This window comes from Melospiza georgiana, chromosome 4 (assembly GCF_028018845.1).
Source record: "Melospiza georgiana isolate bMelGeo1 chromosome 4, bMelGeo1.pri, whole genome shotgun sequence".
Lineage (NCBI taxonomy): Eukaryota > Metazoa > Chordata > Aves > Passeriformes > Passerellidae > Melospiza > Melospiza georgiana.
Genome location: NC_080433.1, coordinates 4019784 through 4037190, shown reverse-complemented (window position 1 = coordinate 4037190; position 17407 = coordinate 4019784). Strand labels below are relative to the sequence as shown.

The window sequence follows — 17407 nt, the reverse complement described above, 5'->3', positions numbered from 1 at the left end:
AATGTAATATTTTATGGAATATTTTTGGTCAGTTTGGGGTCAGCTGTCCTTGCTCTGTCCCCTCCCAACTCCTTGTGCCCCCCCAGCCTCCTTGCTGGTGGGGTGAGGAGCAGAAAAGCCTTGACTCTGTGTAAGCCCTGCTCAGCAAAAAACAAAAACATCTCTGTATTACCAACACTCTTTTGGCCACCAGTCAGAATCACAGAGCAGCTCCTCTGGAGAAAATCAGCCTGTCCCAGCCCAAACCAGCACAGTGCTGTGAAGCAACGCAGCATTTTGGAGCTCTGATGGGAAGAACTAAGAATTCCAGCCCTCCTGTATGAGTAGATTGTTAGAGGATTTATTTTCATGGAGGTGCCCAGTGGCTGAAGCCGATTGTGCTTATGAAAACCTAATTCCCAGGTGGGATGCAGCTCTCCAGGTCTGCTGCCTGCAGGGCTCGGTGCTGGATGTGAAACCCCCCATGGATGATGAATCTGTTCAGCCCATGATCCCCCTCCGGAAATCTCAGCCTGTCATTATCCCCTGGACTTTGCTATTGAACTGTTTCCCAACTTCTCATTACCACCCACCTTTCATTAAGAGCCCGGATCGTTATCTCGTCATTGCAGGTTATTAAATCCAACAGCAGCAAAGGCTGTGGCCTTTCTGCCGCTGACTCACCTCATTATGTAACAAGCCCGGGCCAGTGACAACCTCAGCATCGTCATGGTGACAGGGAAGCCTCTAAAAAACTTGTAGGCAATGATGTGGTGAAGTCAGATACACCAGAGATGCTGGGGAATCTCTTCAAAGTAATGCAAAAAAACCCTAAAACACAAAGCTCTGGGGGAGAGCTGGGTTTGTGTTTCTGAGCATCAAGGGGGATGTGCTTGTAGGCAGCAGCGGGCACCAGATTAATCACAGCCCAGGAAAAAAAGGGTATTTTTTAATCTCAGGTCTCAACCCCCGCTGCTAATCAGTTTGGCTCCTGATGCAGGGCCTTTTGAAGCAGCATCCCAGAAGGATGTGCACTGCCTGGGAGGCTCGGATGGAAAGGCTCCCCTGAGGGATGCTGAGCAGGGAGGAGGCGTTGATGCTCTCAGCTCCTGCTGCTCTGCCTCCATCCACTGCAAAGCCGTGGGTAGAGTTTGGGGAAGGATTTATGGAATTTTGGGGTGTCTACAAGGAATTGGTCACTTTTCACCACTTCTACCACCTGTGGAGGGAAATGGGCGCTCATTTGCACAGGGAACAATCCAGCTGCCCTGCTGTGGGTACTGACTGCAAACCAGGGTGAGGTGTGTCCTGGAGGAGTTTGTGTCCTCTGAGCACGGAGGGGAGCTCGGAGCTGTGCCCAAAACCATTCCACACACATCTCAGAGCTCGAGGTGACCCAAACCACAGGTCCTTGTCCAACCCAGAGCCCCACGCAGGGAGGCAGAGCAGAGCTTTGCGTGTTGAAATCGTGTACGTGCCGAGAACCTTCCCACCCACACCTCAGCTCTGCGAGCACGCCTGCCCCATGGACAGACAGCCTGCTCACCCCTGCTTCCTCACAGGGCTGGCACGACCCAGACAATGCTTGCCCAACAGGGGCCCACACGCTCCAGGGAGAGCCACTTTGGGACCAGCAGCACCCCCGGGGCTGAGCTGTGCCCTGGATCTGCCTCCCCAGGGGCTCCTCTCTCCATTCAAAACCACAAGGTGAGCTCTAAGCGTCCCGCTTCTCCAGAGTGCTGCCCTGTGCCTTTAAACTCCAGACCTGCAGGCACTGCTTGTAGGAGCTCTGTGAAAGACAGGTGAGAGGGAAAGTGTGGGGTCAACAAGCTGAAATTTAGAATAGTAAGGGCCAGGTTTGTTCCCATATCTTTTGCTGGAGCTCCTTACAGTCACAGTCTCTCTCAGAGAACCTCCAATTTCCTAACATCTCTCCTAACCAAGTTTTGGACCCAAATCACTGGAGTCAGATCACACAGATTGCTGGAATGCAGAAATTAAATAACCAAATTTCCTTATCATGGTTTTCTTAAAATTCTTCCACTTACAGAGCAATGATTTTAGTGCATTTAAGTCCAAGCATATGATTTTAATTTGTGTATTTCATTTACTTTTTTTTCTATGCCAAGGAGACCTGGCTGGGGGAGAAAAAAATGTCTAAATTTATTAAAAAACATCTACAGAATTTGTTTCTTTTTTCTCTGATATTTTCCAATCAGACAGGAAAAATATTAATGGAAAATGTCTCTGGAATTTTGGGGCAAGCTGAAACAATATGGGGAGCTTGCTGCCAACATATTTTCTCAAATACATTTATATTTTCCAACCCGCAATGACAAGCTGTTAACAGCTCCTTGTGGGGGGAAAAAAAAAAAGGAAAACTGAGCTGAATGTTTAGATTTCTGCCCTGGAGTTTAACAGGGAGCAGCAAAGCAGCATCTGGGTGCCTGGCAGGGGTCACAAGGAAAGATGCTGTGCTTCAGAGCATTGTGAGGGCTTCAGTTTTCTCCTAAATAATTGCTGTTACTTGAGCTGAGAGCCAGAGCCAGGAGGGCATGGCACAGGTGGAAACACATCTTGGCCATTGATGATGACTCATCCTCACTGAATAAAACTGGAGATGGGGGAAAACCACTTTTGTTGTGTCTGCTTCAGCATTTCCAGCAACACCACCCGTTAGGGAATCACAGAATGGTTTGTGTTGGAAGGGACATAAAAGATTACCCAGTTTCACCCCTTCCACTATCCCAGGTTCTCCAAGACCCACCCAGCCTGGCCTTGGGCACTTCCAGGGATCCAGGGGCAGCCACGGCTGCTCTGGGCACCCTGTGCCAGCACAAACTCTGTGCCACAAACAGGACACCTCTCAAAACAAACAGATGACCCCAGGACAGGGGCTCACCTCACATTTCCATCCCCCTGTGCCCCCCTGCACAGCTCTGGTGGGTTCCTGCTCCCTGCACGTCCCTGGGCTGACACCTGTGGTGACAGCAGGGCCACAGCCAGGGTTTCACATTTCCCAGCCCAGCTGTTTACCCAGAGCTCAGCCCCAAGGAAAACAACTGCTAGACAAAAACAAGAGATCTGAGGGACACCCGACTCCTGGGCAGGCTTTCCTGCCAGCTTCCCTATAAAGGAGAGCCAGGCTCAGGCTCAAGGCATGACCTCCCTTCAGTTCATGTTGTTGTGAACCAGGCTGGGACAGCGCCAGGCTCCTGATTGATGGGCACCTTTCACCCACTGCCGGGTGCAATGCTTGTGCTGCCTCAGGGGATCCAGCGTGGTCACTGGGGCACTGGGAGATACAGTTTGTACCCATGGAGCAGAGCCCAGAGCAATTCCCAAACCTGCCAGCCACGCAAAAACAGCTGTGGCTAAGGGGGCTCCCACCAGGATGGGTTGGTGTGACCGTGTTCACAAGGGGTCCCAGGATGAGGGAAGAGATGAGGATCTGACTCCATGTTTCACAAGGCTGATTTATTATTTTATTATATATATTATATTAAAACTGTGCTAAAATAATAGAAGAAATTATTTAATCAGCTAGCTGAGAATAGAAAAAGAATGAAAACAAAAGCTTGTGGCTATGCCCTAACACCTCAACCAGACTGCAGCACCAAGTGCCATGTGCAGTCCCACAACCTTCATTGAATTACCTTCTGATCCACCTTCTGAAGACTGGAGTCTTACACTCCATCCCTGACTCAGCAGCATCAGGAGGGGTTCAGCTCAGTTTTAGGGGATATCTAAATTCTAAGCCTGTAATTAAAGCCAGGCAGTGCTTGAGGAGGGGCTTGCGACCGTGTTCACAGGGGTCTGAGGATGAGGGAAGAGATGAGGATCTGACTCCATGTTTCAGAAGGTTTGATTTATTATTTTATGATATATATTACATTAAAACTATACTAAAAGAGTAGAAGAAAGGATTTAATCAGAAGGTTAGATAAGAATAGAAAAAGAAAGAATGAATAACAAAGGTTTGTGTATTGGACAGATAGTTCGAGCCAGCTGACTGTGATTGGCCATTAATTAGAAACAACCACATGAGAGCAATCACAGATCCACCTGTTGCATTCCACAGCAGCAGATAACCATTGTTTACATTTTGTTCCTGAGGCCTCCCAGCTTCTCAGGAGGAAAAATCCTAAGGAAATGATTTTTCATAAAGGATGTCTGTGACAAGTTTGGGATGAAGGTGGGGCAGCCAGAGGGCCACAGGAGCTGTAGCACCTGCAGCTTAGAGCATGGATGTGCTGTGCCCCTAAACACTGGCACTCATTCCAGACCCAGCCAGCTGAATATCCCTGAAAACCCATTTCAAACACACCTCAAACCCATTCCAACCCCATTTCAAACCCACCTGAGCCCAGAGCAGAGCAAGCACAGCTCCCTTGCACACGTGCAGGAGCGCACGCAGCCGCCCCAGCCCTGGCAGCCTGCACTGCCTCGGGATGGCACTCACAAATCTGCTCCTCTTGCATTCAGGCAGAGCCAGTCATCGATGGCAGGGGTGACTAAAGCTCAGCACTGGCACATGCCAGCCCCGTCCCACGCTGCTGCCTTGTCCCATCTTGCCTGCAGCTGGGCCACCCAGCCCCGTGTGACAGCACAGCCAAGCCAGGCTGGAAAAGGTAACCTCAGGTCGTCCAGAATTTGGGCTAGGAAAGTCACATCCATGAAAATGAATGCTCCCCACCCTCGTGCCTTCCACCTAATTGCTGATGTTGCAACAGCCCTACATGATCTAATGGTTTATTGCATTGTTCTTTTATTTATGGTGTAAATGTTTTGGACGTGATCGGTTTCTCAGCAGCTCAGCTGCACACAAAAATTATTAAGAGAAGAAAAAAAAAGGGAAAGGAGAAACACGGCAGCAACCAGAGGTGATTTAATGTTTAAGGGAAACAAAGGCTTTGCTGACTGTGCTCCCCTGTGCACATGATCTTCACAGCTGGCAGGAGGTGGAAATCCATTCCCTGCCTTTGGCAAAGCCACCTTGGAGAAAAAAATAAACACAAAAATCACTGCTGGCAGGTGCCTCTTCTGCCTCAACTCATCTGAGCCTGCTCAGCTTGGCTCAGCAACATGGAGATTTTGGTGGTGAAGCTACTTCTGAGTCCTTCTTGCCCACCCCAAAACCTTGTCCTCAGCTATGAATGAGATCCAGCTGGAAATGGACCCAGGCTGGAAAAAAAAATCCAAACCCTACCATTTATTTTTCTTTATTATGATTCTGTATACTGTTTATTCTATAAATTTATTTTTCTTTGTTTTGCTGTGAATGGGAATGTTGTTTTGTGAGCATGGATCCATCCCTGGAGCACTTGGCATAAAGCCATCCCACACTCCTTTTGTGGAAGGGCTTTATCAGGAGCGTGCCTAAGTCCAAATCACAGCCTCAGTTACGTCCTGCTGCTCCTGTGAGAAATCCCTTGCTAATAAGGAGGATTTCTAAGAAAGTAAATTCTAAAAAAAGTAAATTCTCAAATTTCTGCTCCAGCTATGTTAGAGTCTCCTACTGGCATTAAGGTGAGTGCTTGCCTGGGTCATACCTGGCATGAAGGCATGACTTTCCTCCAAATAAATTCATATTGGTGACTGAGGAGCCTTTATTCTGCACTTGTACCAGTGACCTGGCAGTGCCCACTTGCATTTTTGGGGTGGAAAAGTTTGGTCTCCTGAGCACAGAACTCAGCAGTTGTTCAGTCCTCACCTTCAAGCCCACGAGCAGGACCCAGAGCAACCCTGCTTATCCCCCAGTAAAGGCAGCTGAAACATCCTGGCTGAGCAGAAACTGAAACTGGGAAGCCACATCCCTCCTTGGGGCTCATGGATTTGGGAGCAGGAGACAAAATACCCAATTTTCCTCCCAGTACTGATGTGGTTTTGGGCTCACCTAGGAACAGAGGCCAGACAAAGTTAAAAGAATAAAAATGGATATATTTAATGAAGGGCCTTCAGGTACATTAAGAGCAGACAAAGTGTCCCCAGGGGGCTACACTCAAAAATGAAAAACCCAACAAGTTTTTTAGTCATATATGAGTTTGGTCTGTTTGCATATCAGGGGTTAATGAAGTCATATACCCCCAGTTTGCTTCCCCCAATTCACTTTTGTTTAGACTTTTGGGGGCTTGAGGCTGTAGGGAATCCTTGGATCTGAGGTCCAGAGGGATTGTTCTGTCCCACCAAAATGTAAAGACATTTTGTGAAGCTAACTAACACTTTATATGGAGTAGACAAAACCGCCTCAATAGGGTACACCCAAAAATGAATGACAGTAACAAGTCTTTCAGATGTAAATGAGTTTGGTCCACTTGCCTATCATGGGTTAATGAAGTCACATACCCCTAGTTTGCTTCCTCCCCTGCAAATTCACTTGGAGAATTCACTTGGAGAATCCCCCAAATTCACTTTTGTTTAGACTTTTGGGGGTCTGAGGCTGCAGGGTGTGCTTGAAACTCAGGCCCAGAAAGATTGCTTCATCTGACCAAATTTTGAAGACATTTTGTGAAGTTTGTTAAGCTAACTAACACTTTATAGGGAGTAGACAAAGCCTCCCCAAGGGGCTACACCCAACAAGATTTTCAGACATATATGAGTTTGGGCCATTTGCCTACCAGGGGTTAATGAAGTCACATACCCCCAGTTTGCTCCTCTTCTCAATTTTATTTAAACTTTTCAGGATCTGAGGCTGTAGGGTGTGCTTGGATCTCAGGCCCAGAGGGATTGCTTCGTCTGACCAAATTTTGAAGACGTTTTGTGAAGTTTGTCGAGTTAACTAACACTTTATAGGGAGTAGACAAAAGTACACCCAAAATAAATGACAGTCACAAGTTTTTCAGACGTATGTGAGTTTGGTCCGTTTGCATATCAGGAGTTAATGAAGTTTAGACTTTTGGGGATCTGAGGCAGTAGGGTGTGCTTGGATCTCAGGCCCAGAGAGATTGCTTCGTCTGACCAAATTTTGAAGACATTTTGTGAAGTTTGTGAAGCCAACTAACACTGTACATGGAGTTCGGGGTTCTGTGCTAACGCAGTGCAGGATATGAAAAACACAAGAGCCCGAGTCACCAGCACCGCGGGGAGATAGTGACAGATTATCCGCCTTGTTTACCAGCCTCAGCTGCTCTCGGGGCTTCCTGGAAAGCGCAGCAAAGGGCACCCACACACACACACATACACACACACAGAGCAGGGTTCCTGCACGCTCCCTTCGCGTGTTCGCCCAGCCCGGAGCGCTCCTGGCGGATCGGGGCGTGCGGGGCCCGTGGGGCGGCCCTGCCAGCACAGCCACTGAAATAAATGATAAATACAGCTGGTAAACAAGCCTGCCCCGGTGCCCTGGGAAAGGCTCTGCTGGCGTCCCGTGGGGTAAACAAGCTCCAGCGGCGGCTGGAGGGGAGAGGAATAAATAAATAACTCGGGCTGGGTGAAGGGATGCAGCTGTTCCACACCAGCCCAGAGCGGGGCCGGGGCTGCACAAGGACACGGCAATAACTCCTTTTCTCCATGAATTACCACCCCCTTCCCCACTACCCCTTCCCCATCACCTCCTTCCCCATCACTCCTTCCTCATCATCCCTTCCCCATCACTCCTTCCCCATCACCTCCTTCCCCATCACCTCCTTCCCCATCACCTCCTTCCCCACTGCCCTTTTCCCATCACTACTTCTCCACCACTCCTTCCCCATCATCCCTTCCCCATCACTCCTTCCCCATCACCCCTTCCTCATCACCCCTTCCCCATCACCCCTTCCTCATCATCCCTTCCCCATCACCCCTTCCTCATCACCCCTTCCCCATCACCCCTTCCTCATCACTCCTTCCTCATCATCCCTTCCCCATCACCTCCTTCCCCATCACCCCTTCCCCAGCAGCATCATTTCTCACCAAACCATCTCACAAGGAGATATTTGTCTGTCTCAGCTCGCCCCCTCTGCCCTCAGATATTCTTTTTCAGGGCTGAGCAAAGCTGTCCTTGATTTCCAACCCCAATCAACATCTCTCCAGTGGGGTTTTAACACCCTGCTCCTGCCCATCAAACCCACAGGGGTTGGTTTGGAAGCTCTGCACTGCGCTACAATGAAGTTTGCCCCAGTAATATCCTCAAAATGCACCTGCACAGGGCACACACACCTCAGGATGCTGTGGCACTGCCAGGATTGGTGCAGACAGAGCTGGATCCGTGGGCATGAGCAGCTAAAGGCACCATCAGCACAGCCTCCAGCCCATCTCAGCCCTCCTGTGCCTCAGTTTCCCCTGCCTCAATTGATGAAGCTGGAAAACACCCAACAAGGAGGAAAGGACTGGGGAGGGGGGGAATAAAAAGGTCTCAGCAGTCAATTCTGAACAAACAGCATGAAGTCCCAGAAGTTGTTGTTGTTATACTACTATTATTATTATTATTAACAATAATAATAATGATTAAGAGAAACCAAAAGGAAAGCCCATGATGTTTTAGCAAGAGGGTGGCATACAAAATTTTTCTGGGTTTTCTGGTCTGGATGGTGCTGCTTCCTCAGCACCAAGGAAGGGCACATCTCACTCCAGGCCCTGTAGTTTTAGAAGAGGTTTAATCTCCAAACCTCTTGGGTTTGGAGGGGTTTAATCTCCAAACCTCATGGGACAGGGTTGGCAATAGCAAGGAGATATTTTCAGAATTGGGTATATGGAAAAGGACAAAATGAGAGGGATTTTGTTCTCCAGGAAGGAGAAAACTGGGGAATAGCTTCTGGCCTGGGAAAGGATACCATGGAGAAGATAACAGCTGTTCTTTATAGCAAGGAATATTTAAGGTTTATACAAGGTATGCTGCCCCAGTGGAATCCTAATTAGTGGCATCCTTGCCAGGACAAGGAATTCTCCAGGGGAAAACACAAAGGAAACCTAAATCTGCTTGTGTGGGCTTCATCTTGACTCCCTGTCACTATAGGACACGAAAGAACACAAGCTCACACCGCTTTTCTCAAGGTGAAGGATAAAGGAAGTTTATTTTCTGACTCCAACATTTATAGATTTCCAAAAGTGACAGTGGATTGGAGGGTGACAGTGCCACCTCTCCAATGACACTGGACAAACCAACAGCCCATCAAATTTCTCCTCCTCCATAAAGGAATGCAAAACAAGATATTTACAGAAAGTGTGTGAGAAAGTTCGCTACAAGAATTTCAACATCAGAAGGCTTAGAAAATCTTAAAAAAACAGGGTGACAACTCCCAACTGGGGACTGTGCCCCATCCTTTTAATTTTTTATCCAACTTAGAATGGAGTTATGATGGGGATCAGAATCAGGTGCCCTGCAGAGATGTGAGTGCCTGCACGCACGCACCAGGAAAACAGGGATCACACCTTGCTGGCTGCTGGTTTTGAAATCCTCCCACGTCCCTCCATGAAGAAAAAAACCCCTGTGGTCATCTGATTTAAAGCCTTTGGAGCTGTTTTGTGCCGAGATCAATTTCTCCATCACAGAGGGCGTGTTGGGGAAAGGTTCAGCAGGGCAGCAGCTCTGCTGGCAAGGCTCCCAGTGGCACAGGGATGGTGTGGTGCCAGGTGGGGAAGGGGTCTGGGGGGTTTGTGGTGGGATTTCAGCACTGGGGTGAAGCCCAAGCCGAGTCTGAGCTGCTCTCCTGTGTGATATAACCACTGAGCTTGGTTTCAGCTGGTGGCTGGAGATGCAGCAGAGGAGAATCCTTCCCCATCCCTGCCAGGAGGGAGGCAGGATGGCAAAAGGAGGGGTTTTCCAGCATCCTGAGCTGCTTGGTGAGGTGCTGGCCCTGGCAGGGAGGTTACAGGTGTGCCTGCCTGCTCCCAGGTTGGGCCATGAGCATGTACCTTCAATATTGTTATGTGGTTTAACTCCCAGACTCAGGGAGTCTGAGAGGTGCTCACAACCCATATCTGTCCTGTCCCCACCAGCTGGTTTCTGTGGAGTCATCAGAATGCAGAGCAGGTCCCAGAAATCTCACTGCAGCCTTTAAAAGCCTCCTGCAAGAGTTTCTAGTGGAATGGTGGTCCCACCTGCACGTGGTGGCAGCCAGGGCTGTCCCACCTGGCCACCACAGCCTGGGATGTGCTCCTCTGCACCAGCACCTTGAGACGTGGTGGCCTCTGCTGCTTGGTTTGGCGTGACCCAGTGAGTGATAATGCGATAAAAACCACGCATGGTGACCCTGAAATCCATTAAAATCTCCCCATGAGTGGCCATAAATGCTAAAGAAAGTGCAAAGGCCAAGGGGCAATGGAAAGGTCGTGGTCAGCCAGGGCTTTCTTGGAGGTGCAGGGAGGGGTGAGATGGGGGACAGACACCTGCTCCTTTGGGTGAGGTGAAAGGGGATAAAGCTAAACCAAGAGCCAGAGTGAAAATACCACAGTGAGAAACACAGGCCAGGGGACACAGCAGGATGGGAGGGGACTTCCAGCCTTCCAGGGAAGGTGTTCAGTGAAAACAAGGTGCTGGTTTGACTCAGGCACGGGCCTGTGAGCCAGGGGAGCCAGGGCCAGTTCTGCCACACGCTCCCTCCCTGCTCCTTGAGCAGACACCCACGGTGTCACTGTCACCAGGGAGCTGCAGCTGGCAGGACCCCCCCAGGCAGCTCCTGACTCCCCACATGGCTTCTTCTCTGCATCCATCAGTGCTCAAAAATCCTGCCCAGTGCCTCTGACAGGAAATCCTGGATAAAACCTTTTCCAGGGCTGCCAGGAAGCCACGGCATCAAGGAGTGATGGGTGACAAAGGCAGCAGCGTGTGGGACTGCAGGGCATTGCCAGCAATCCAGAAACCCTCCCAAAGTGATGAGATACAGACGGAGAGAGATGAGATGTTCAGCCTCGAGAAGGCATTGGGCAGATCTCAGAGCCCTTTCCAGTGCCTGAAGGGAACCAATTTTTAAAAGGGACAAATTTTTAGCAGGGTGTGTTGCAACAGGACAAGGGCTGATGGTTTCAAAGTGAAAGAGGGTTGATTTATATAAGGAAGAAATTTATATATATAAATTATATATACATAAATTATATATTATTTTTATATATTATTTATATGTAATATATACTATATAAAATTTATTACTATATATAATATATATAATTAATATATATTATATATAAATATATAAATTATATATTATATATATAATTTGTATATAATTTATATTATATATAAATTTTTATATATGTAAATTTTATATATAGAAATTTATTTATATAAGGATGAAATTTTTATATATAAATTATATATAATATATATATTATTTATATATACTATTATTATTATTTTTATATACTATTATTTTTATATATACTCTTATATATATATAAAATGTATTTATATATAAATGTATATATATAAAGGAAGAAATTATATTTATAATTATATAAATTATATATTATAATTATATAAAAATATAAAATATAATATATAGAATATAATAAATAATATAATAATAATATATATAATATATTTTTAAAATAATATATATTATATTTTGTATAATATATATTATTATATAAAATATAATATATAAAAATTATATATTATAATTATATATAAAAATATATATATAAGGAAGAAATTGTTTATGATGAGGGTAGTGAGACCCAGGCACAGGTTGCTCAGAGAGGTGGTGGATGCCCCATCCCTGGAAGTGTTCAAGGTGAGGCTGGAAGGCTGGAGTGGACTTTGAGTAACCTGATTGAGCACAAGATATTCTGGCCCTGTCAGAGGGTTTGGAACTGGGTGATCTTTTACATCCTTCCCAACCCAGACTGTTCCATGCTTCTGTCATCCTGTGTTCATTCCCTGCTCACTGCCTTTCACTCTTATCTCCAGCTCCTTCCCAGCCAGCAGCACAGGGGTTTCATTTGTCCTTTGACAGATGACAAATGTCCTGCTGGCTGGCAGTGCCCTGCCAGCTTATCACCTGCACACTCCCAGGCTCCCTCGCGTCAGCTGCAGTAATTAAATCACATTTTTCAGGAAGGGCACTTTGGGTGAAAGCTCCCAGCACCTCCAGATAGCAGAGCTGCAGCCACAGTGCCAGGGTGGTGGCACTGCCTGGGGATCAGGGCTCTCTCTGTGCTCCCAGATGATGCAGCAATGCTGGGAGAAATTAATTTCTGTCCTCAGCTCGTTCCTCCTGGCTGTGCTTGAGCAGCCTGCTAGAAATACCTTTCTTTAATATCTGAAACTGCCAAATGCCTTGGGGTTGTTCCTCCTGGCTGTGCTTGAGCAGCCTGCTAGAAATACCTTTCTTTAAACTCTGAAACTGCCAAATGCCTTGCAGTCAGCTAAATGGCAGCTGTGACACAGCCAGGGAGTGCAGATCCTGTGGCAATGCCACTGGCTAAGATGCCCGAGGAGAAAGGAGGCAGAACAGAGCCAAGGCAACCAGGATTTCACAGGAAAGGTCTCCAAAGCTGCAAGCAGTGAGAAACCAGCTGCAAGCAGTGAGAACAGGGGTGGAGTTTGCATTTTCCACTACAGGATGCTCCATTTCCACACACAGGGGGTGCAAAGACAGCTGAGAGCCTCCAAAATGCTCATCCCAAAGTGTCCCTCTGCCTTAAGAGGGTCTGCAGAGCAGCAGCCTTGGGCAGAGCCTCCTCTTTGCTGCCTGGATCAGCTCTGAGGTGAGATGCTGTGTGACAGTGCTCACAGGGGTCTGAGGGTGAGGGAAGAGACAGAGGTCTGACTCCATGTTTCAGAAGGCTTGATTTATTATTTTCTTATATATATTACATTAAAACTGTACTAAAAGAATAGAAGAAAAGGTTTCATCTCAGAAGGCTGGCTAAGCTAAGAATAGAAAGGAAAGAATGAATAACAAAGGTTTGTGTCTCGGACTCTCTGTCCAAGCCAGCTGGGCTGTGACTGGCCATTAATTACAAACATCCAACATGGGCCAATCACAAATCCACCTGTTGCATTCCACAGCAGCAGATAATCATTGTTTACATTTTGTTCCTGAGGCTTCTCAGCTTCTCAGGAGGAAAAAATCCTAAGGAAAGGATTTTAAATGAAAAGATGTCTGCGACAATGCTGTTCCCAAAAGGCTCCTGGAGTAAAGGCCCAGCCTCCTTGCCAGGCTGCCAGGGGTCCCCAGGAACATGGCCAGATTCCAGCCCAGCTGAAGCCACCACCTTGAAAAAGGATTTTTATGCACCAAACTGAACTAGAAGGAAAATATCCTCACACCCACCTGCACACTCAGCACGTGCACAGCTTGCTGTGGGCAGCTTTTGAAGGGCAGCCACAAGGCCAAGCTCTCCACAGCCCTCCTGCCTTGGTGGCTTGTGGATGTGTCCCTGGGGAGCCCAGCAGCAGCCACTGAGCAGCGCTGCAGGCAGGGCTGGTGCTGTGGGGATGCTCTGAGCTGGGGCTGAAGGCTGCAGCCAGGTCACAGCACTGCCAAGCCACCACTAAACCATGTCCCCAAGTGCCACATCTGCATGTCTTAAATCCCTCCAGGGATGGTGACTCCACCACTCCCCCAGGCACTGCTTTTCCAGTGCTTGACTGTGGCATCCACATTTCCTGAAAAATCCCTTGGCCCAGGATTTCCCTCCTGGGAAGCACAGAAGCCTCAGAGAAAAAGGAAACAATTATCTCATTTGCTTCTCCTGTGTTTTGCTCACATGTGGAATGTGTTTGGAGATTGTTTACCCACAGGTGATTGTTCATTGGTTTCATGTGAATTATTTTGACTCATTGGCCAATCAGTGCCAAGCTGTGTGAGATCTCTGGAAAGAGTCACGAGTTTTCATTATTATCTTTTTAGCCTTCTGTAAGTATCCTTTCTGTATTCTTTAGTATAGTATCCTTTAATATGATATAGTAGATAAAATATTAGCTTTCGGAGAACGTGGAGTCAGATTCATCATGCCTCCCCTCGTCTGGGGACTCCTCAAATACAATACTTGACAACCCTTGTGGTGACAAAATTATTCCTAAACACACCAGCAATGGATAAAACTTCTCCACACGGCCTCTCTGCCCCCTTGGAGCCGCAGGCTGATGCACGGAGCTGCCGAGAGCCGCTCTGGCATTTCAAGGTTGACCTCTAGAGGAAGTTTGGAGGCAGGCACGGCTGCCACGGTGCCACAAGGGCTGCAGAACCGAGGTCAGCTGTGCCGGCAAATCCGGCAGCGATGGCAGCCACAGCACGGTGTCCCAAAACACCCGATCCAGGTGGAAAAGCATCAATTGCTGCCAATGCACCCTATGTCCCCAAGCGCTGGAGCTCTGCCCTTCATTCCACCCCAGCAGGGCCACGGAGCTGCCCAAAAAAACAGGACAAATACCCCCAGTCCCTCCCTGCTCCCCAGCCCCGCTCTTTCAGAGCCTCACACGCTCTTTCCTCCCCAGCATCTCTCCCTCTGCTCCCAATTAATCCACTCATCACCTAGAATTAAGCAGAGCCCTGCAAACCGAGCTGCGAGGGTGCGAAGAACATCACGCTGTGCTCGCCCTCCAAAGGCAGCACAAACCTCGCCGGCTCTGGGAGCATCACTGCGGGCACCCCCGAGCATCCTCCAAAACGCAAACCCAGCCTCTCCCCGCCGGTTCCATCCCCTCCCCGCTGCTCTGCGATGTGCCAGCGCCAGTGTGTGACACCTCTGTCCCTGCCCCGCCGGCCGGAGCACCTGTGTGCGGTGCTGGGCAGGACATTCCGCCCTTGTGTCCTTGCGCAGCCCGAGTTAACCCTGCCTCCTGGAAAACACTTTTCCCTTCCATTTTTCCAAAAGAAACCACCACAAGCACCCCACTCTGTGTCCCACCGATTCTCTCTGCAAAGCGGAGGAGGTGACATTTCAGAGACTCTGCCTCACAGCAGCCCGGAGAGGATGGAAACTCCTCCACAGCAGCACAGGAGCACCTGCAGGACTTTAGATCCCATATTTGAATACCCAGCAGGGCTTTAGGACCCATATTTGAATACCCAGCAGGGCTTTAGGTCCCATATCTGAGCACCCAGCAGGGCTTTAGGTCCCATATTTGAGCACCCAGCAGGGCTTTAGGTCCCATATTTGAGCACTCAGCAGGGCTTTAGGTCCCATATTTGAGCACCCAGCAGGGCTTTAGGACCCATATTTGAGCACCCAGCAGGGCTTTAGATCCCATATCTGAGCACCCAGTAGGACTTTAGATCCCATATCTGAGCACCCAGCAGGGTTTTAGGTCCCATATTTGATGCTTCTTGCCCACACTGCCAAGCCAGGGGGGTTGCGAGTGGGGATTTCTGTGGAAAAGGGATGGTTTGGGGCGCAGATCTGAGGTGTTAAGCCTGCCTCCCCTGGCTTGTCTGTCTCCTGGAAAAGACTTTTCCCTTCCATTTCTCCAAAAGAAACCACTCCAAGCATCCCTACTCTGTGTCCCACCGATTCTCTCTGCAAAGCGGAGGAGGTGACATTTCAGAGTCTCTGCCTCACAGCAGCCCGGAGAGGATGGGAACTCCTCCACAGCAGCACAGGAGCACCTGCAGGGCTTTAGATCCCATATCTGAGCACCCAGCAGGGCTTTAGGACCCATATTTGAGCACCCTGCAGGGCTTTAGGTCCCATATCTGAGCACCCAGTAGGACTTTAGGACCCATATCTGACACCTGCAGGGCTTTAGGTCCCATATTTGAGCACCCTGCAGGGCTTTATGTCCCATATCTGAGCACCCAGTAGGACTTTAGGACCCATATCTGACACCTGCAGGGCTTTAGGTCCCATATTTGAGCACCCAGCAGGGCTTTAGGTCCCATATTTGATGCTTCTTGCCCACACTGCCAAGCCATGGGGTGGCGAGTGGGGATTTCTGTGGAAAAGGGATGGTTTGGGGTGCAGATCTGAGGTGTTAAGCCTGCCTCCCCTGGCTTGTCTGTCTCCTGGAGAAGACTTTTTCCCTTCCATTTCTCCAAAAGAAACCACCACAAGCATCCCCACTCTGTGTCCCACCGATTCCCTCTGCAAAGCGGAGGAGGTGACATTTCAGAGACTCTGCCTCACAGCAGCCCGGAGAGGATGGAAACTCCTCCACAGCGGCACAGGAGCACCTGCAGGGCTTTAGGTCCCATATCTGAGCACCCTGCAGGGCTTTAGGACCCATATTTGAGCACCCAGCAGGGCTTTAGGTCCCATATTTGAATATCCAGCAGGGCTTTAGGTCCCATATTTGATGCTTCTTTCCCACACCGCCAAGCCAGGGGGGTGGTGAGTGGGGATTTCTGTGGAAAAGGGATGCTTTGGGGCGCAGATCTGAGGCACGGAAGGTGAGGGCTGTTTACCTGCCCTGTCTCTCCTTCCAGCCCCTCCCAAGGACACAAATGCCCGCAGGCTGCCGGTTCTCGGCTGCATCGTCCCCAGCAGCATCCCCTGGCCAGAAACACCCGCTGCCCTCCGTCCCCAGCCCCTGAGGGAGGACACAGACGGAAAACCCCGCGGGAAAGGCGGAGAGGGCAGAGCCGCCCTTTTCAGGCTGCACAGAGCACACCCACACAACCTCAGGCGTGTCCCCATCCATCCTGCCCCAAAGCCGGGCACAGCCCCCGGCTCCCATCGCCCACCCTGCGGGAGCCACCCCTGCATGCCCGGGCAATCCCTGGGTGCCCAGGCGGTCCCTGAGTGCCCAGGCAATCCCTAAGTGCCCAGGTAGTCCCTGGATGCCCAGGCAATCCCTGAGTGCCCAGGTGGTCCCTGCATGCCCGGGCAATCCCTGGATGCCCAGGCAATCCCTGGGTGCCCAGGTGGTCCCTGGATGCCCGGGTGGTCCCTGTACGAGCATGCTGCCCACCCCTCCATCCCTACCTTTGCGGAACGGCATGGAGCGGGAGGAGGCAGGGCTGGCTCCGACGCCTGGGTTCCTCGGATGCGGACGCCTTCTCTTAGATAAAGACACACACACACACAAAAATAATATATATTTCTTCTGTATCTCTATTTCTTTCCTTCCTCCTCCGTGTTTCAGGAGGAAACGGACGTATTTGGGCAAAGCCCGGCAGAAACCAGCGTCATTCCGAGGGTGGCACTGCAGAAGGGAGGAAGTTCTTGCAGTTTCAGAGCTTTTAACCCTTCGCTTCCCGGAGACAGCAGAGATGGGAGGGAGGTGACAGGGAGCTGATTGCCTTAGAAAGGGGTGGAAGACACTTGGAAAGGGGTTTTGAGTTGATTTGTGATGGTTTTTTCTTGGTAGGAGCAGTACAGAACTGTGTGTAATGGATGTGGGTGTGATCGTGGAATTTTGGCCTCCTGCATCGCTTATGCAAATTTCTGAGCTCATCAGAGCACCAATCCCATCTTCTCTGTGGGACAAACTGGGAAAGCCCAGCTGCTTCAGAAACAAGGGGGTCACAAACTCAGATCCCCCCGTTCGCATCCCTGCCCTTGCCCAGGGCACCAGGAGTTCAGACCCTGCAGGGCTGGATCCTGAGGATGAGCAAACACCCTCGGT

General features: G+C 49.4%; 1 protein-coding gene across 2 annotated transcripts in view; it reads right to left on the bottom strand.

Annotated features, from left to right (window-relative positions):
- PFKFB3 (6-phosphofructo-2-kinase/fructose-2,6-biphosphatase 3) overlaps positions 1-16943 on the bottom strand; it is a 45575-nt gene extending 28632 nt beyond the window's left edge. The window contains exon 1 of one of the 2 annotated variants that reach the window (XM_058022477.1): positions 16765-16943. In XM_058022477.1, the coding sequence (XP_057878460.1) occupies positions 16765-16780 (16 nt within the window). In that variant the 5' untranslated portion in view covers positions 16781-16943. The remainder of the gene's footprint in view (positions 1-16764) is intronic. The other variant, XM_058022481.1, reaches the window with a different exon arrangement.
- Between the last annotated feature and the right edge of the window lie 464 nt (positions 16944-17407).